The following is a 21,474-nucleotide window of genomic DNA, read 5'->3' on the forward strand; positions in this document are numbered from 1 at the left end:
TCCAGATCCTTCAAATTTCGAGGTCCACGCTGGTGGACTCTCCCCTTCAGTTCACCCCACAGGTTTTCTATGGGTTTCAAGTCAGGGGACTGGGATGGTCATGGCAGGACCTTGATTTTGTGGTCAGAAACCATTTTTGTGTTGATTTTGATGTATGTTTTGGATCATTGTCCTGCTGGAAGATCCAACCGTGGCCCATTGTAAGCTTTCTGGCAGAGACAGTCAGGTTTTCATTTAATATCTGTTGATATTTGAGTCCATGATACCATGTATCCTAAAAAAATGTCCAGGTCCTCTGGCAGAAAAACCCCAAAACATTAAAGATCCACCACCATATTTAACAGTGGACATGAGGTACTTTACCATATGGCTACCTCTCTGTGTGCACCAAAACCACCTCTGGAGTTTATTGCCAAAAAGCTCTATTTCAGTTTCATCTGACCACAGAACCCGATCCCATTAGAAGTTCCAGTAGTGTCTGGCAATCTGAAGACGCTTGAGTTTGTTTTTGGATGAGAGTAGAGGCTTTTTTCTTGAAACTCTTCCAAACAACTTGTAGTGATGTAGGTGACTTCAGATTGTAGTTTTGGAGACTTTCTGACCCCAAGTCGCAACTAACTTCTGCAATTCTCCAGCTGTGATCCTTGGAGATTTTTTGGCAACTCAAACCATCCTCTTCACAGTGTGTTGAGACAATACAGACACACGTCCAATTCCAGGTTGATTCATAACATTTCCAGTTGACTGGGACGTCTTAATTATTGCTCTGATGGTGGAAATGGGCGTTTTCAATGCTTGTGCTATTTTCTTATAGCCACTTCCCATTTTGTGAAGCTCAACAACCTTTTGCCGCACATCACAGCTATATTCCTTGGTCTTACTCATTGTTATGAATGACTAAGGGAATTTGGCCTATGTGTTACCTCATATTAATTTCATGTTCCTAGTCACCCAGGTGTAATAAAAAAAATGTAAATATCAGTGGGAATATACTTCCAATATATTTTTCTCATATGAATTCATAGGGGTGCCAATAATTTCTGGCAAAAATATTTTAACAAAAGATCAAAAAGGTTAAACAATAAAGACAATTTTTCACAGCCCTCTTTGCTCATATTTACCAAGTGTGCCAATATTAGTGGAGGGCACTGTATGTGTTGACTGACTCATTTCAATCCAGCATATTGGAAAATTCTTGAATTATAACGACCATTATTCATCATGCTATACGCTAACAACTGAGCTGGACAATCTCATATTGGATACAGATCTCATTATACCCTTAAGAAACATGTCTCTGTTTTTTTTTTCCTTTCAAAATGGAAAATACAATATTATTTATCAGTTGTAGTATTTTGTAAATTATTTTGATATATGTATATTTAGACTCGTTTGTCTTATGTACATTCTGATGTATTTTTGCCCAGACCAGAAGTGTGCATCAGGACTGGGTCAACAAAAAAGTCAAGGTAGCATGCGTTTTTTTACACTCATGCGGGACAAATGCTTGCAGGACAAACCAGGTCATGTTGATGGACATGGGAACATACCTGGTGCTTGTTTGACATTATGTGACACTAACTTGTTAATTCATTCAGCATTGATTTATTTTATATTTCTGGAAATAGACTAAAACATTACTGTGCAACAAAAAAAAACCCAACCCAAAACAGTCCTGTGCACGCCTCTAAAATAGGCAGCCATTAATTATGTGATACTTCTGGTCAAAAGAAAATCACATGATCTTAGATAATAAAAGACTTGTGGTAATGTTTGTATCAGAAAACTGCATATAACTGTATATGGATTTATTAAGTAATGTGACTCAATTTGGGTCAGTGAGAATGCTGATAAGAAACTGAATAATAACCTCTATCACTCTATTAGCCCATATATCTCAACTCATACACAGCTGAAATGCATTGCCAAGGACAGAATAGAAAAGGATAAAATAATATGTGAACGAGCTCAAATCAGCATGCAGCTCATGTCAGGCAAAGCAGAGGGCTCCTCTCTATACGTCCCTTGCATTTCTTTTTTGCCTTCCGTTTTAATGAATGACTGAATGATAAATCAACCACATGAATCAAATCAATCAGTGAATGAAGGAGAGGTGGTACACACCTGGGCTCTTATACTGATCCGGGCTGGGCAGGTGCTGCAGGGGGGAGTTGCAGGCCGAGGTGGCATGCTCGCTTTGAAGCAGCTGAGCCGCCTGTGGGCCTAGAGAGCCATAGTCCGCAAAGGAGAAGGGGGGCCCCCGTTGGTCACTTGTCGTGGAATAGAAACCGTAATCGGGGAAGCCTGGGAGATACAGGAGTATAGGGAAGGAGGAGGAGGAGGGGAAGGGAGGGGAAATATTGGGAAATTTTCCCCATCATTGGGAAATACAATGTTGCATAGTAATGTTATGAGTCAATGCTGCATTGTCTTTTGCATGACATAAAGGTGGAGTATTGCAAGATACAAAACACTATCAGTTCAAATAGGTGCCTCCTACTTTGTTCCTAACATGTGTAAGTGTGTGTTGTGTGTGTAGGTGGGTACTGCTGGCCGAAAGAACATGAGTCCCAGCTTCTGATTCAATCCCTAAAATGAAGAAATCCAAATATTCAAGCTAATCCAGCGAAGTTATGTCAGAAAGAATATACATAAACTCTTGTACCGAACTTTCTCGAGAAGACAAAAAGTTCACTCTTTCACGTCTGCATCTACGCTGTAACAGCACATATAGAAGGTTCTGTAAAAGGCCTCAGAGTGTGGGTGGTAGTTTCTCTCTCGTGTCAGGTATGAACTCCTGCTTGACTATGTCCTAATCAGCACAGTTACATCTACTACTCAGGGCCACACAGCCTCCCACAGGCCATGCATCTTGGCCTATGAGTCTATGTTGTCAAGAAAGCTTAAAATAAAGTTCTAGTGAGAAAAAATTGTATTGATTGGATATGTGTTTCCGCGTGGCTGTGTCTGTCCCGAGTCCATAGTATGTACTATTAAATATATAAATAGCGAGCCACGCCAACTCTGGTGTTTTAGACACACTATTCAAGTTTGGGACCTAGCCTGTGTTGTCAGTATAAGTGTCTGGAGCCAAAAATGGAAAAGAGACAAGACAAAAAAACAACAACTACAACATAATGTCTTTGGTGTTATCAGTAACGTGTTATTTTCTTTACACAACTATTTTATAGTCGTCATTGTGATTAGGCAGCGGCCTGTCCGGAGAACACAGCTGACCCAGAGGCAGTTACTTATTGCTGATTGTGTCTGTGATGGACTGGAGGAAGTTATCTAACAGGCAAAGACAGTTTCAACATTTAGTCCTATCAAAAGGGCATTGTGTGTGGACTAGCCTTCTGCTAAAGTCTTACCAATGTACATATTTTCGCCAACAATACTTCTGCTATAATTTCCAATTCAAATCTTGCCCCTGAAAGGCTAGAGCCAGCCCTGCTAATTAGAAAAGTTTTTAATATACATTACAGCATCTTGGCTATGGAGGCAACATTGTTATCTCTGAGATTACCTGATTCAATCAAGCTGTGAATTAAAGGGCACCTTTACACACTTTAATGTACAGGACCACTGCAGCGGACATCGATGTGACATATAAATTGTATATTCGGGCATGAGGTAGAAACATGTATGACCTTTTGATAAAAGCAAATTTTGTCAAATAAAAAAATAATAATAAAACAGTCACACAAATTAAAAAATGCCTGCTATTGCCCCTTGCTGATTTACATTTTACATTTACATGTATTCATTTGTCAGATGTTTTTATCCAAAGTGAATTACAACTGAGTTAAGCGGTTGAAGGTTAAGGGTGCATGGAAGAGATCGGAGGAGACAGCGTCTTAATCGGAGACGATACTTAGCTTAAGGACCAAATTTTATATGGCACATTAATTCTTACAATAAAATTAGGAACCCTACTTAAAGTGAGCTGTAACTATAGCAGATGACTGTTTGGCCAGCTTGGCCATTAAACCATAGACATGTTGTCTTTAGAGAAGAGCACAAACTAACCAAATCTAATCCTAAAACTCAAAATAGAATAACATACCATGGAAAAAAAAGTACATTATATTCAGACATTATGATTTCATGACCTCAGCTTGTGTATCTCAGAATCAGAAGGACTTTTATTGGCCAAAAAAGATTTCACTTACAAGAAATTCGGCAGCTGCTCCTTTAAAGCAGACTAAATTGAAAAGAAAATAAACAGTGAAAAAAATGATGATGTGCTGCATCTTGTTATTTAATCAGGGCAATTAGCTGCTATTAGATGTTTATTTAAATGTTTGCCTTCTGCTCATTTGTATATCGTATTAGTCTAAAATATATTTTATTATTGTCTTTAGCTTAATAATAATCCACTTTTTCAATTAGATTTTTTTTAACTGGCATATCTGAAAAACTCCTTTCCTGAGAGCTCTATGCAAGAAAAATATGTAGTAGTGAACGGTATAAGGGTAATTTTAATAATCTGATTGGGCTTCCCAAAAAAAAACAAAAAAATCGACCTCTTATGCAAGCTGCCTATGAATACAAAGAATTCTCTTCGCATCTTCTGAACTTGAGTTGCTGATTTAAGTTGCTACTGATCTTGGCATGATTCTTTCACCCTACACTGAAGAGGTCAGCAGTCTAACCTCTAGCACAAATGACAAGCAAGCAAGCAGTTTATTTCAACTAAGTATGCTGATCCAGACTCCCGCTATGTTTCTCATTTCAGAGAACGTAATAATTAAATTAGTTTTTGGCCCACATGAAAGACAACATTAACAAGACAGAACCTTGAAAAGGACTACACAGTCTAACACGGGGATTACAAACTAACACCAGTTCGATATATTCTTACTATACACTATATAAACATTGTATATGTCATATTATTCGTACCTGCCTTCCAATGAGTAAATCTCAATGTCTGCTTAAAGCTGGCTTAATTAAAGGTGTACTCCCCCCGAAACCACATACACATCATGCCTTGGCTAGGAAACCTGAATTATAATGCAAGATGGGAAACTTTTTAAAATTAACCAGCAACCAATGTTTGTTCTGATTGGCTGGATGTTGTGGGTTCACATCGTTTTTTGTTTTGTTTTGTTTTTTTACAGGTCATGGGGAAGCCACAGAAAGCTTAGTTTCTTCTCTTAGCCGACAAAAAACGTCAAAAAGTACACTTAAAGAAAACTCGACAAAATATTTACAGAAAATATTTAGATTTACAGTTGGTCATTGGCGCTAATATCTAGACATCTGTCGTCTTAATATAAACATTTCAATGCCTGTAAAAATGCATTCTGTTATGCACTGAAGGAAAAGGCTAAGCTACGACACTGCCCACTGTAATGCTTAATCATTTGCAAAAAGTGACCTGAAAATGCACTTAGGCTGAATCCATTTTTGATGGGCCGCTCTAATAGATGGGCGTCCTTGAGGTTCAAAGGGAGCTCTGGACTCGCCTCTTAATTAGCCAAGCTGCCATCCCATCCTGTTCCCTCTCATCTTCCTAATTAGATCTTTAACAACAAACAAATGAAGACCTTTTACAGGAACCTGTGGTGCCGCTTGTTGCGTTCGGAACACAGCAGAGGACGGCTTTTGGAGGCCCTGCCTTTGTTTAACGCTCCCTAGCCTACTTTCCTGCACAATGCCACGCTGCTGCTGCTATTTGCATAAATATTCAGTCTAATTTCAGCATAGCAGGAGGGACAGGACACGAAATACAAAATTAACACGCATACAACAAATACACCTGGTTTCTTTGTTTGCAATGACATAGCAAATTAGACCCGGAAAGCCGTTCATTTTACTGCTGTGACAGGAAAGGTCTTATCTAATAAAGGCCTACAGAAATTACTTTTATTGTGCAGGTAGATCACTTCTAATGATAGCGCTATCTGAAGCAGAAATGTGGAATAAAATGCAGTTAAAAGCACCCATTTACTAACTACAGAGAAAGCCATCTGGCAGAATAGGGCTGCTTGATTACCTTCGGCAGCTAATTCCCTATTTCTGAGCGCATGCAAATGATTCACTTTGACCAAGTGGAAGCGGGGAAGCGGAGGGAAAAATGGTGCTGAATTAAACATTGTCATTTTTAGACATCAAAAGTTGCCTCAATAATGGCTTGGTTCAGATGTTCCGCTACAGCCAGCCAGTTACAGAATGACACTCTGCATGTTTTATGTTCCCATGAATAACGTACGGATGGAGGGAGGAAGTGAGCGTGTGTGTGTGTGTGTGTATCAAGCTCTCTTCTGTATTTACATATGAATTATTTCCTCAAAACCTGCAAGACAAAGCCCAACATATTCCTTTTCCTCTCACAAGCTTTCCCCCCCTTATACCCATAAAACCCAGCTATTTGCTCTCGTTCGACTAACCCAGGTCTTGTGCTCTTGCTCAAAGCCAAATCTAATTACTTCATAATGGCACGTTTTGGCGCGGGGAGCCGCATGCATCGTTGACAGGTGATAGATGCATAAATTCACTTCAGCTGACTTGATGAATAGCAGCATGGAAACGCAAGGCGCTCGCTTGCGGTGGCCAGACGCCACAGCCTCGTCTATTCATCATCTACACCTCCAGACGCCGCCGCCGCCAAACACAAACGCACTCCAGGGTCGTGTCTGAGCAGCTGGGAGGAGGTCATCCAGATGTGCCTTTGGCTATGCAACATCTGCACAGAGCCTGGACACCCCAGCTAGCTTTGAGAGGGGGGAGAGTGATGCTCAGAATCACTGCAGTCTGTAAGGTTGTCAATCGCGCCATTAGATAGCCCATCTGGGTGCTTTAGAGCAATTGCTGAGATGAAAGCCTTAAGCTGCTTTCTCCCCCTCCTGCTGTCTGTTATTATATATAATGTCTGATAAGAAAACAGATACAAATGTGCAAATAAGAGGGTGCTTTTATTATCAGCTGTTAGGAAACAGAGAGCGGAATTGTGCAACTCCTTCATGTGTAATGTGAGTTACTCTGTGGATAACTGGCTTAAATGCAAGTTAGTGGTCTCTTTAGCATTTATAGCCAGGCAGCCGTTTCAGAGATTACTGCAGGGTCCCATCAGGGGCCTTGCAGTCAGTGGGAGACTTTAATTTCCTCTTCTCAGTATTCAGCATCCATCGCTCTCTAGAGTGCTGCACTATGGTTACATATCAAACCAGCTCTCTGAATGGTGCCACGGAGCCCCAGGCACTGGCTGCATTGCTTCCTCTCAACAATAATGTGCACTGCTGTTTGTTGTCTCCATCCACTCTAGCTGAATTCACAAATGCCGTATATGTGGGCTTGTCATTATGGAACTGCAGGGGTGCCTGAAGAAGTATCTGGACAGGAAGTTGTTTGGTATTTGCCAACAAAATGGATTCTAAGAGTGCAAAAAGAACAATGTGGAGCTGTTTCGAATGTAAATTAATATTAAAATCACATCTCGGAATAAGATAATCCGCCAAGACTCAACTGCGGTTCATGGTTCGGGACCTTGTGGCACAATCTGAAGCAAGTTTACAATCTGAACCCAAATAAGTAGATAAGAGTTCATCCCTCCTTTGTCGTACTGTATGTGCTCCCGGCACTGCTTTCTGTTAATCTGGCAGAAAAGTCAGAAGAACACCAAAATGTGTTTGCATGGCAATTTAATACAATATGAAGTGTGTTAATGAAGGACAGGGGCAAAGCTCTGGCACTTTCTACAGCTGGATCAGGTTCAGTGGACTCCGAATAGCTCACACCTGACCCGTCAGCACTACATTACCACAATTAGCCTGCTGAGGCTAGCAAAATACTGCCATTTAAAGTACCTTTTCATGAAAGGATGGGGAAAAAGCTGACATTTCGCACGGTGACTTTCAAACAGTTTCCGCAAAGCTGGAGGACCACAGCCAACCTTGGAAATAGCATTGCACACAATCATGTACTGTAGGCAGAAATGTCAGACACGGTAAATACATCGGAAAAGGCTGGAGAGGGAATCCACACAAGGAAAAAAAAAGGAGGAAAAAAAAAAAAACACAGACTGGCACTCTTTAAAAAGCACCGAAGCAGCAGTTCCTCTCACAGATGTAGTGTTATCTCAAAGTGACTGAATCTCTCCCATCTTTCCTCACTTAAAAGAAGGCGACTTCACTCAAATCCTCTTGAAGAGTGTCAGTGAACTTGTCAAATGTTCTCCTAAATTAGCTCAGGATTTATGAACATGTGCAATTAACTTTTTCATTTCCACCTATGCCATCTTTAAAGAATTACTAACTGCCTCTGCTGCCTCCAGAGAGGATCAGTCCCTATTCTCAGATGTTATTTTTTTTCTTTCTTTCTTTCTTTTTTTTTAGCCAACAGGTGACTAATTATCATTACCAGTTCTCCCTCTTAGCAGATGACATCTCATAAATACTCTATAGATAATGCCTCATTGCTATTTTTTGCTCGGATAGCCCTGGAAAATGACATTTAAATTATGAAAATTACATCTAATCAAGCAAATATCTCAAATCTTCATGATTTATCCTCCGCTCTGTGATGGATTTCTTTGTCCGTTATACACACTCGCACACACTGGTGCGCAGATGGAGGAGGGAAGTGGACGGCTCGCTCCGAGATGGACAAAAACACACATCTGTCTTCATCAGGAGGGGTGACAAACGAGTATGAGGTGTGTTTCATATTTCCACCTCAGACGGCTGGACACAGAAGATGCTGCCTGGCCTAGTTTGCACCTGCGGCCGGTGAACAGGACACACACTCAAGCACACACACACACACACACACACGCACACACACAGCTGTGGACCACCGCCTGTTTGTCCACATACAGCAACTAATGGAGAGTGACACAAGCTCTCTATGCTTCCTTCCTTCTCTCACTCAGTCTCTCTCTCTTTCTCTCTCTCTCTCACACACACACACACAGTGACATTATAGCCTGACATTATAAAGGAGAACTGAGGAGAAGCGGCACTATCATATGTGTGTATGTGTGTTACGGATATTCATTTTTACTAGTTGACCAGTAATTTCAAAAAACAAAAAACGACTTGACTACTTGTCTTTTCCGTACTTAAAGCAAAAACTGATTCAGGACATCGCTACTGTTTGGCATTTAATTTATTTAATTAATGTAGAAAAATGCTGATTAACAACAGCAAAGAACACATCAAACTGCACTTCAATTAACAACCATACACACATTAAATTTCTAGCGTTCATTTTTAAACTACACTAAAATAAACAATATCAATAAATGGAAATAAATCAGCGCACTAAATGGGCAAACGGTCAATTTTTGTATCATATTACACTACTTGAAAACCATTAGACACTTTAACTAGAGGTGTGCACAAGGACTGGAACAGATACAGAACAATACTTACTTACTAATACAGTACCAGTTTAGTACATCTGGTGGAAATTGGGATTCACTAATTTGTTCATTCATCTTTAGTAACTGCTATATCCTGGTCAGGCTCTCTTGTTCAAATTACTTCACATTAAAAAAACAACGTACGTATATATATATATATATATATATATATATATATATATATATATATATATATATATATATATATATATATAATGTTTATTAGAATTGTTTTTTCCTCTTTTGGCTGCTCCCATTGGTGTCGCCACAGCGGATCACCCATCTGCATATTTTAATTCTGGCACAAGTTTTACACCGGACGCCCTTTCTGACACAACCTCCCATTTTCTGGGCTTGGGACCGGCACTGAGAATGCACTGGCTCGTGCAAACCCTCCAGTGGCCAGGAACTGAACCTGGACTGTAGCAATAAGAGCACCGTTATCCACTAGTCCATCAGGGAAACCAATGTTTATTAGAAAATATCAGTACAAAAAAACCCCCCCAAAAATTATGGGAGCAGGTCAGATTGTTTTCGGTTTAATTGGGAATGCCAGGATTGTGGTTTTTAAAATTGTTTTCTCATATTCAACTCAACAGTTAACCATTAAAGTGATACAAAAGTAATAACATTCCACTAAAACAAAATGGCAGAAAATAAAAATGACTTTTCCCAGTATAGACTTAGACAGCATGTGGTGTGTGAGGAACTGCCTTCACCCATCCAGGTATCTTTATCTTCATCCATGTATATTTAGCCTGCTTTCTTTACTGTCTACCTGTTTATTCCCATGCCCTGGCTAGTTGGGACAATTAGTGTGGACATGTATAGCTGCAATCAAAATTATTCAACCCCCATTGCAAATCAGGTTTATTGTCAAAATGGACAGACTTTCAGTTGAGTGCAATGAACAAATCAAACAAAAGCAATTGAAATAGTTCAACACAATGAATGCTTCAAGTGGTTTCCCCAAATTCAACTGAAAATGAATTATAATGACTTATAAAGAATTACTTATAATGATGTCTCCAGTTTCAAAATTATTCAACCCCCTGAATAGAATAACTCACAACATCATTAATATGCAAAACAGGTGTTGTCTCAAGCACACCTGATGCAACTAATCAAGGGCTCTATTAGTTGCACCAGGTGTGCTTGAGCTGGAACACATGAAGTACCTGAACTGACTAGGGGCAGAAAATTCATGAAATACCTGGACAGGACAGAAAAGGGAAGTCATCAACAGCTGCAACCAGATTTCTGAGAAGGCAGGTTGTGAAAAACCCTCGAGTGACTGCAAAAGACCTGCAGCAAGACTTGGTGGAAACAGGCACTGAGGTTTCAGTGTGCACAGTAAGGCACATACTAAACGCAGAAGGTTTACATGCCAGAACTCCAAGGCGTACACCACTACAGAAGTTTTGGGATTCTGTTCTGTGGAGGAATGAAACAAAACTGGAACTTTTCTGCACGATGGATCAGCGTTACGTCTGGAGGAAGAATAATGAAGAAAAAACACTGTCCACAGTCAAGCATGGTGGTGGCTTGGTGATGCTCTGGGGCTGCTTTGCATCTTCTTGCACTGGAAGCCTGCAATGTTTGGAAGGCAAGATGGATTCATAGAAGTATCAGGAAATCCTAGGAGAAAACGTCATGCCGTCTGTGAAGAAGCTGAAGCTTAGGCATCACTGGACCTTCCAACAGGACAGTGATCCCAAGCATAACTCAAATTCCACCAAGGCTTGGTTGCAGAAGTTGTTCTGGAGGATTCTACTGGGCCATCACAGTCACCTGACCTGAACCCCATAGAAAATCTCTGGTGGGATTTGAAGAAAGCGGATGCAACACGCAAACCCAAGAATATTACTGAACTGGAGGCCATTGCTCATGAGGAATGGACTAAGATTCGTCAGGAACGCTGCCAGAAGCTGGTGTCTGGCTATGTATCTTGTTTGCAGTAAGTCATAACAGCAAAAGGGAGCTCTACTAAGTACTAAAGATGCTTGCCATGAAGGGGTTGAATCAATTTGAGACTGGAGAAGTCATTATAAGTTTCATTTTCAGTTGAATTTGGGGAAATCCCTTTCCCCAAGCATTCGTTGTGTTGAACTATTTCAATTGCTTTTGTTTGATTTGTTCATTGCAAACTGCTGAAAGTCTGTACATTTTGACAATAAACCTGATTTGCAATGCAGGTGAATAATTTTGATTGCAACTGTTTTTACCTTTTCATGGGGACCACATGTCCCTATAATGACAAGAGTATGTGACAGATGTGACATTGTGAGGAAATTTAGCTGGTTACATGCATTATTGCATTATTGTGTGTGCGTATATATATATGTGTGCATTTGTGTACTTTCATGTGTCCCCATTAAAAAAGAGCTTAGTCCACAACTCTCCAGAACATTAATCTTTTACTTTACACCCAAAATTTTGGTTACGGTGGCTGAAGTTAGGGATGAATTAGTTATATGAGGAGCAGTTTTGTGCTCCAGTAATCCATATTAGTGTGTATACATGTGTGTGAGTGGGAGAGACAGGGTTGCCAGTTTCTCTACTTCCCTCAGCCAAGGTAATAACACGGCCCACACGGATGGGAACTACACCAGATCTACAGCATCAAGCAAACCTCTGCATTGTGACTCATCTTTTTCAGCATGCTGGCCCTCAGAAAGGTTGCAGGGCTTGACTGTGTCTCTTCTAGCTTAGTTCAGAAGGTAAAAGTGTAAAAGATACAGTGCTAAAACATGACTGCACTGTTGTACTGTACATGTATAAGAAAGAGTAGATGGAAACAAAACAAAAAACAGGGTGAATGTTTTTTCTACTAAAATGTCATGCTATCAGTCTCTAGGTAAAGGACAAGGTTTGCATATGCAAAAGGAAGGCATAAATATTTCTACCGTGCAGATATCTAGTGCATCTTAATAACAGATAACATTAAAACACAGATATCTCATCCAGTGCTAGGTTCCAGACAATATCTACTTGACTTACAGCTACTTTACCTCTAACAAGACCACTACTAATAAAGCATGCAGTCAAGTCATTGTCACAAACAGGTCAGATACAGGCAGAGGAGGAGTGAAGCATATAGATGAAGGAGAAAAGAATGGGAATATAATGCAATATACTGAAGAGAACACAAGAAAATTAACTTAAGATAAATAAAAGATACATTTACAGTGCTCTCCACTAATATTGGCACCCTTGGGAAATTTGAGCAAAGAAGGCTGTGAAAAATGATTTATTGTTTAACCTTTTTATCTTTTCTTTAAAAAAAATCACAAAAAAAAAAACTTTGCTCTCATGGATATCAAACAATTGCAAACACAACACAGGTTTATCAAAAGAAAAAAAATCTTAAAATATAAGTTATTGGCACCCTTTTAGTCAATACTTTGTGCTACCTCCCCTTGCCAAGATAACAGCTCTGAGTCTTCTCCTATAATGCCTGATGAGGTTGGAAAAAACATGGCAAGGGATCTGAGACCATTCCTCCATACAGAATCTCTCCAGATCCTTCAAATTTCGAGGTCCACACTGGTGACTCTCCTCTTCAGTTCACCCCACAGGTTTTCTATGGGTTTCAAGTCAGGGGACTGGGATGGTCATGGCAGGACCTTGATTTTGTGGTCAGTAAACCATTTTTGTGTTGATTTTGATGTAATTGTCCTGCTGGAAGATCCAACCACGGCCCATTTTAAGCTTTCTGGGAGAGGCAGTCAGGTTTTCATTTAATATCTGTTGATAATTGATAGAGTCCATGATTCCATGTATCCTAACAAAATGTCCAGGTCTTCTCTCAGAAAAACAGCCCCAAAACATTAAAAAGCAACCACCATATTTAACCATGGTCATGAGGTACTTTCCCATATGGCTACCTCTCTGTGTGTGCAAAACCAGCTCTGGTGTTTATTGCCAAAAAGCTCTATTTCAGTTTCATCTGACCATAGAACCCGATCCCATTTGAAGTTCCAGTAGTGTCTGGCAAACTGAAGACGCTTGAGTTTGTTTTTGGATGAGAGTAGAGGCTTTTTTCTTGAAACCCTTCCAAACAACTTGTAGTGATGTAGGTGACTTCGGATTGTAGTTTTGGAGACTTTCTGACCCCAAGACGCAACTAACTTCTGCAATTCTCCAGCTGTGATCCTTGGAGATTTTCTGGCCACTCGAACCATCCTCTTCACAGTGTGTTGAGACAATACAGACACACGTCCAATTCCAGGTTGATTCGTAACATTTCCAGTTGACTGGAACGTCTTAATTATTGCCCTGATGGTGGAAATGGACATTTTCAATGCTTATGCTATTTCCTTATAGACACTTCCCATTTTGTGAAGCTCAACAACCTTTTGCTGCACATCACAGCTATATTCCTTGGTCTTACCCATTTTTTTTTATAACTGACTAAAGGAATTTGGTGTATGTGTTACCTCATATTTATACCCATGGCTGAACAATTTCCTGTTCCTAGTCACCCAGGTAATATTAAACAATATCAAATATCAATGGGAATATACTTCAAATATATTTTTACATATGAATTCATAAGTGTGCCAATAATTGTGGCACACTTATTTAACAAATACATATTTTTGATAAACCTGTGCTGTGTTTGCAATTGTATGATATCCATGAGAGCAGAGTATTTTGTGATTTTTTTTTTTTAAACAAAAGATCAAAATGTTAAACAATAAAGACAATTTTTCACAGCCTTCTTTGCTCATATTTACCAAGGGTGCCAATATTACTGCAGGGCACTTTATTTGTAAAGCAGATAAAAAGTGTGAAAGTAATTCAACTTAGAAAACAAGATGGAGTAGGAAGTATACAAATTTGTCATAAAATCAAGAAAATGATTCAAACAAATGAGCAAATGAAAAACGTTGAAAGCGGCAGTGCGTCATTGTGAGACGGTGTGGTGAGAGGGAGGTCGGACAAACCTTCCAGTGCTGTAGGAGCAGGACAGAGTGTCTAGGGAGTCAGTCTCAGACTCACAGACTCTGGCTTTCAGCTGGCTCAAACCAAGCAAGAGAGAAACAGCAGAGACATGACCAGCAGGTCAATGCCTATTAAACACTAGCAACATGTCAGGTCCTACATTTTAGCCTAGAAATGAAGCTTGCATGCAATTCTGGTGAATTTTGGAAAATGTATGCAGTTTTAAGCATCTACGCATGACCACCAATATCCTGTTGACCAGCCTGACTGCTGAAGGAATGAATCACGAGAATCAGAGAAGAGTGTTCTCTGAACAAGACATTTTAGAAGTATGACAGACTACGCTAACTAATTTTGTTCTGTGATTACATCTTTTATAAAAGATGATAAAGGAACTCCTTCAGACACTTCAGAGTGATTCCCTCACTGGGGTGTCATTTGTATTCCCACTGATATTACACATGTATATGTAAAGAAAACATAAGACATTTTAAATATAGGTAAAATGTACTTCACATCACCTATGTACATATTTCAAATTCATATATTATTTAATAAAAAAAAAAACATATCTATAGAAAACATAATTTTGCCTGCCCAGCCCACTACAACTCCACTATACATTGAAATATAATCAATAAAATACTTCACAAATCTTATTATTGTTGCATTAATGTGTGAATCCATTTAAAATCTCATGCTTGAAACATCCTTTTCCATTATAGGTTATGAAATGTACATTGTAGACCCACTCAACCCTGTTACCTGAACGCATCCATATTCACAACATATTCCAAATATTCCAGCAGGAAGTTGCATCATTCAAAGATAATGGGACGAAGAAAAATGAGCTCTCTACTTCAGTTACTTTCCATCACTACTACTCAACCACTACTCAACTACTACTCACCCCTTTTAAAGCCCGTTCACACCAAGGACGATAACTATAATGATAACGATAAAGATATAGTTCTCAAAATTGTTCGAAATATAAAAAGAATAGCAGACTCCACACCACAACTGTAACGTTAACGGCACAGAGAAACAATATCGTTGGAATCACTTTCAGAACCCTTTTTTTTCCCAGCTGATGAACGATAAACACATTGACAGCCAATCAGAATCCAAGAGCTTGAGGACTTAGAGCAGCAGACGACATAACAGCAGCGTGCTTAAAATAAACAGAACGATGTCGTGTGTTGGTGTGGACACTAATATAGTTATCGCTATAGTTATCGTTCTTGGTGTGAACGGGCCTTTACTTTCAACTCTATTATTCATTTGAGTCATTTGTCAGGAAGGAAAGTTGAGATGGTTGTCTAAGATTTGAATGGATGAGTGGGTGATTTCTAGGGCTGGACAAGATGAAAATTTAATATAAGATCAATATTGTGATAAATTATTTCACAATATTCTTTTCTGAGATTTCGCCTATATTGATATTTATCACAATAGTTAAAAAATTATTTTTAAAAAAAATATATAATTACAGCCTGAATATAAATGAATGGCAGCAGCTGATGTAAAAACATTATCTTACATTAATACTTAATCTTTAAAATTTTATTCTGAAAAACAGTTACAATTTTTAGAATATAGTTTTTGTAGATATTAAATAAAAGCATCAAACTCAGTTTAACAGTTATTCGTTTTTACAGTTTTAATGCAGCACTTCTGCTTTCCTGCCAGGGTGATGATATAAATGTGTATCGTATATAAATGTCTTCAAATGTTGTGATATTTTTGTCATATCTCCCAGTCCTACTGTTTTCTTCAATTCAATGTTGAAAATTCATTTTTTTTAAAATGATTTTTTAAGAGTTATACAGGCTAAAGGGCACCTCAATCATTGAATCACTTTTCAAAGCACTACAGAATGAGCTGTCTAAAGTCCTTTAAATCTAGTACATCACTTCATGTTCTTTGCTCAACCTCCATCTTTCATATGTGAACCAATGGAAAGTGGCCACAAGGTGGCAGTGTCACAGGCAGCACTTTCAAGTGATGAAGGTTAAGTATTTTAGAAAAGTGCAAAACTACCTGACCAATTAACTGTGTTTTATAAAATCACTTGACCAATCAGGTCACAGCTCAGAAAGCAAGTGAATACCAAGAAAAAAGCTTTCTCATTTTGATTTTTTTTTTCCCTCCAAAGCCAAGCAGGCCAGGCAAGTAGAGCTTTTGCCAAAATTACGTTAACTAATACTGTAAATCTGGTCTTTAGTAGAATTAATAATGATTGTAATATACATAGCCAAAAGGTTAAGCAGGGCAAAATTCAATGGTAACAGCGTTGTCATGGTTACAGTCTGTGCATCCACTTTTTCGTATAAAAAGAGCTCAGAAAATCGTTCACCCTATCATCTGGAGATCACAACTTCGAATCACGATGATGCCACAGCCATCCATGACCAGGAGCCCAAAACAGCAAACTAGCCATGCTTTCAGGGTGGGAGGGATGTCATACACTCTTGCCCTTATCAATCACCGAAACACTAGCCAATCATGGGTGTATGTATGCGGGAGTGGACGGATAGAACTTTCCTCTGAGGGTGTTACGCCAAACCCTGACGTTGCATAAGCAGCAATGTGAAAAGATGTGGTCAGCTGACTTCACAAATTATTTACAGAGGATTTAGGGAGAAAATCGGAGGAAATAAATAAATAAATAAAGCCTAGTGTGAACACAAGCTCATAAGATAATTAATTATTCTAATTTAAAATGTATGCTTGCATACTATACAGTATATATAGAAATTATAGTGAAAATGTGATATTTTTCCAAATACAGCCCTATCAAATGGTTCAATCGTGTCTCTGACCAAGTGTAACCGAGTAAAGCTTATTCTGGAACTAGTGACTGCATTAGCTGTTAGTATGTGAGGAATGTGGTCTGATAGTCATGGCAATGAATCTAAAAGTCTGCCTTAATAAGCATGCTGAGAAGCTTTATTAATCCAATGTGAGTGTATGACCAAGTCCGACTCGGCTGGAGACGTCTACATAGTGCTCGTAGATAAGTTAGCTCTGGTACGGAGTGACTGACTTTTAACAAACAGCCCACACAAATGCATCTGGCCTTGCACCTAGCAGTAAATGTATGCACAGCAGGGGTGTATAAATTCATCCTGGCACTAAGATCGGCTGGGTAATAGATGATGAAGTCCCGCTAAAAGGTCATCGTTAAATGTCAGCACTCTGTCTCAATGGCTTTCCGGCTTCTGTCACAGTGCAGCCATGGAGAGAGTGTGTTCCCCATCAGCTTCAGACAGGAGCAGAGAGAACCAGTCTTCTTAGTACACACCATGCCTATGCATGGCCTGCCATAAACCACACTGAGAGTGTGTCAGATTGCAACCTACAATCTAATGGGGGGAAAACAGACCCAACCTGAGATGCTGTGTATCTCTAAAGCCCAGCTTGGCACATAGGCAAGACTCTCAAAACTATCCCGAACACATCAGAGTTAGCACTAACTGAGATATTCATTTCTCATGAGAGTCTCATTTGAATGCTTACAGCATTTTCTGAACAAGGCTGCTGCATTTCACACCCGTAAATGGAAAAGAGATGCAAAGTGCAAGTGTGTTTTTTTTTTTTTGCAGGCTTAGTTGCTTTAGCAGGGCACTAATCAGAATCAGACACGTCTGATTGAGTGGAGAGGCATGACTGATTGGCTCACGCTCTGTCGACTGAGCTCCGGCAGACCCGGCACACAGCCACTTTTACGCCTGTCTACGAATTACACCGAGTTGGATGGCTGGCTGCTCAAGAGCAGGTGTCGGTGGAGTGCACTCGAGTGTGTGCTTCTTGTGTGTGTGTGCGAGAAAGTGTATAAAAGTGTGTGTGTGTAAGTGAGAGTGTGTGTATAACAGAAAGCAGAAAGTGTGTGTGAGTGTGTGGGGAGCTGTCTGAATAACGGGGCCACATCAAACTGGCACTCAGACCCCACTTTCTGACAGCCAATTAGACAAGGACATCACATCCTGCTGTGGTAAAGGCCAGTCGCTGCAGTAAAGGCCAGTGAGGAGAGCACTAGCAGCTCCCACCGTCCCTCCGTTTATTTATTCAAGCATCCCTGCATCAAACAGACAAAGTCAAATTGATTGATTAAGCTATCTGGCCGCTGGATCGATAGCCGTAGTTGGAGGAGGATAGCCAAGAAGCTGCTAAAATGTGCAGCCTCAGTAATTCTGGTCAGTCTGGATAAAAGGTGCTTCAAGGAAGCCAGGTATGGCCAGGAGTAATTATGTGTGGATGAACTCACTGAAAAACCATGAGAAATGAAGATACTCAGTCACATAGGCTGTGTTCGATAGGAAAACACTCAATTTACAGCAAATTACATAAAACTGAGAAAGCAGAGGTCAACCCTAGTCTGTGACCTATGACCAGCTTCACCAGTACAAATATCATATAAAGCCGCAGTCACACTAGAAATTTCAACTTTGCATCTCCTTTATAAATTGACAAAGAACAAGAAAAAGAAAGAACTCATTTCAACTGTGGGTTGTGATACTGGGAGGAGAATTTAGCAAACATTACTTTTGCCAGCTTCATAAATGCAAATTCTAAACGTTTCTAAATCAATTTAGCCAGGCTAAAGCAAGACATATGCTTACATATGCTTACATGCTTTGCTATCTCTGTATATGTGCTGCTAACTCAAACTATAAACAGTAAAATCACACAAGTTATACTATATAATCCAGCCTCTTGACTGACTGCATAGTGGCCTCTTTATTTAAGGAAGTCATTTACATTAATTGATCCCTTAATCTTCAATAACTGCTTCAGCCTAGTCAGGGTTGCAGTGGATTCTGGACTACACCTCGAATGGAAGGACACTGCCGGGCACCATGCATGCACACAAGCACGCAAGCACACACACACACACACTCACTCATTCATTCATTCAGACCTAGGGTCAATTTAACATAGCCAATCCACCTACAGGCATGTTTTTGGACAGTGGGAGGAAGCCAGAGAACCCAGAAGAAACCTAGTTGGACAACGTGAGAACACGTAAAACTACACGCAGACAGTAACCCGAGCTCGGGTTCTCGAGCTCAAGTTCGAACCAGAGACCCAGGAGCTGTCAGGTGGCAATGCTACTCACTGCACCACTGAAATAATTTATCATCATAAGGAATTTTTTTTTTTTTTATTTATAAAATTGCATGCCTGCTTACTGCTAAAAATAGCAAGTTCCTCAATTTTGAATCTTCTTTACTAAAACAGGTCAAGTTGTGAAGTCAAGTCGTGTCAAGTTGAACTCGATTCACATGTGAAAATTATTCACCAAATGCGGTTTAAACAAATGTAACGTCACTTTAGAAGTTACGCTGATGAAACACTAATGCGACTGGGCCTTAAGGCAAAACTGGTCTCAGGTCAGCTGCTAGAAGCTGAACTCTACTAATCACTCCTACTTAGGTTAGGAGATATGGAGGATAAAGCAAAAGCCTTTCTCTTTAACTCCACAGTCCTGGTGCTTGTATCTAAATAAATTGTGAGTGTGAATATGTGTGTAAGAGAGGACAGAGGCGGCTAGAGTTAAGAGCAGCATGGAGAGAGCGGGCAGCACACAGATATATGGCCAGAGCGTTTACCTGGCCCTGTACTGTGCGGATATGCTGCGTAGCCGCCTCTTCCACGGGCCCCCCTACCTGAACCACGTGCTGCTGCCACTGCCGCTGCCGCCATCGGACCATACGCCGCCGCAGGAAAGCCTGCAGGATGACAACAGAGAGTGGTTAGCATAGGCCAGAGAAGAGGGCAGAAAGTGGACAGAAGATAAAAAGAAAAGAAGAATACGTACTAGGCTGAACTGTATAAAAAAAGTGAAGACAAATAAGGTAAGTCTAATCCAGCTATACCTCAGATCTCTGTCACAAACTCTATCTTCCTCCAGTGTGATTTGCTGCCTGTGGGTATTGTAGATTCTGTCTCAGGAGCTGCACTTAATATATTCAGCAAGCTACAGTGACGCTAGTGTACTCGCGAGTATTTCTGCATGAATAGCCATGTCTTCATTCCATGCTTATCTCCTGAGTGCACACCCCAGCAAGGCCACGAACGCAGATGAGCCTTTTAGATATGATGGCTTGCTTATATGGCCATTTTACTGTAACACATTATTTTTTAAAGGCTTTCCAATCTGGTTAAATGCATGAAACCAGTGTGCCTCTTTAAGGCATTAGGAGAGGAAAAATGGCCGCAGAGTCATCAAAGAGTTAAGTGCCAGATATATAATCTAACTATAGTATGGGAACATCTCTCTGTGAAATCAATAACATGTTCAACAAATGGGTACAAAATTCAGTACAGCGTTGTCTAATCCTTTTGTACGAGTATCATTTCCACTGGTTTTGTAGCTCTAAAGGAATTATGAAACGCTGGTTCAGTCGTTACTCAATACTCTAAATCAAGGCAGTAAGACACTATTATTTATAGAAGTGCAATTACGCTCTCTATAGCCTGGCGCAAAACCTTGTCATAACAGAAGCGGAGGAGAGAAACAGCAGCAGATGCTTCTGGGCTTCTAACAGCCATTTGTGTTACTAAACACCAAAGAAATCTGTCCAGAGCAGAATCATACCAGGCTGAAGTCTAACCATGACCAAGTCTGGCAGCACAACAGTTATATGCAGACGGCTAAACAGTCAAAACACTTTGGCAGTCCACTTAAGTCACTTATCTCTCTGGCACTGCTCATGTTAGAGTGGGGTAATGCGAGTGAGTGAGACAGAGAGTCGTAAAGCTGAGCAGGCAAATCTTTCTTTGTCGCTGGTCATGGTGGTTTATGCTTTGGAACTCAATCAATCAGGGGGATAATTTGGGCTCCAGGCTGCGTGAATAGCAGCTATAGCTGTGGTGGGCCTGGGGTGCTGAACAGAAGGGTGATTTGTGAGGAGGCCCAGGCAAGACTGGCTCTGTCTCCTCCCCGTTTTACTGGCTCTCTCTGCTGTTATTAGCAGATTAGGCATCTGGGATTAATTGCTCGCTTCCAAGTGCTATTTAATTCACTTTGGGCATTTGTGATGTTGAGGAAGGGAACAGGTATAGTTTGTATGGCCTAAGATGGAAGAGAGCAGGAAGGACATTGCTGACGTGTTTGCGGGTGCATGTGATGGTGTTTCTCCGCTGAAGACCAAGAG

At 40.1% G+C, this 21,474-nt stretch overlaps 1 protein-coding gene across 9 annotated transcripts in view; it reads right to left on the minus strand.

The window, feature by feature from the left end:
- Nucleotides 1-21,474, minus strand: part of msi2b (musashi RNA-binding protein 2b) — a 265,064-nt gene that overhangs the window by 20,518 nt on the left and 223,072 nt on the right. For 5 of the 9 annotated variants that reach the window (XM_047161316.2, XM_047161317.2, XM_047161319.2 and 2 more), the window contains exons 11-12: nt 19,927-20,046; nt 2,125-2,304 (exon numbers count right to left, since the gene is read on the minus strand). In XM_047161316.2, coding sequence (XP_047017272.1) covers nt 2,125-2,304; nt 19,927-20,046 — 300 coding nt within the window. The remainder of the gene's footprint in view (nt 1-2,124; nt 2,305-19,926; nt 20,047-21,474) is intronic. The other 4 variants (XM_017490882.3, XM_053687565.1, XM_017490886.3 and 1 more) reach the window with 2 other exon arrangements.

Source organism: Ictalurus punctatus, chromosome 17, assembly GCF_001660625.3.
Source record: "Ictalurus punctatus breed USDA103 chromosome 17, Coco_2.0, whole genome shotgun sequence".
Classification (NCBI taxonomy): domain Eukaryota; kingdom Metazoa; phylum Chordata; class Actinopteri; order Siluriformes; family Ictaluridae; genus Ictalurus; species Ictalurus punctatus.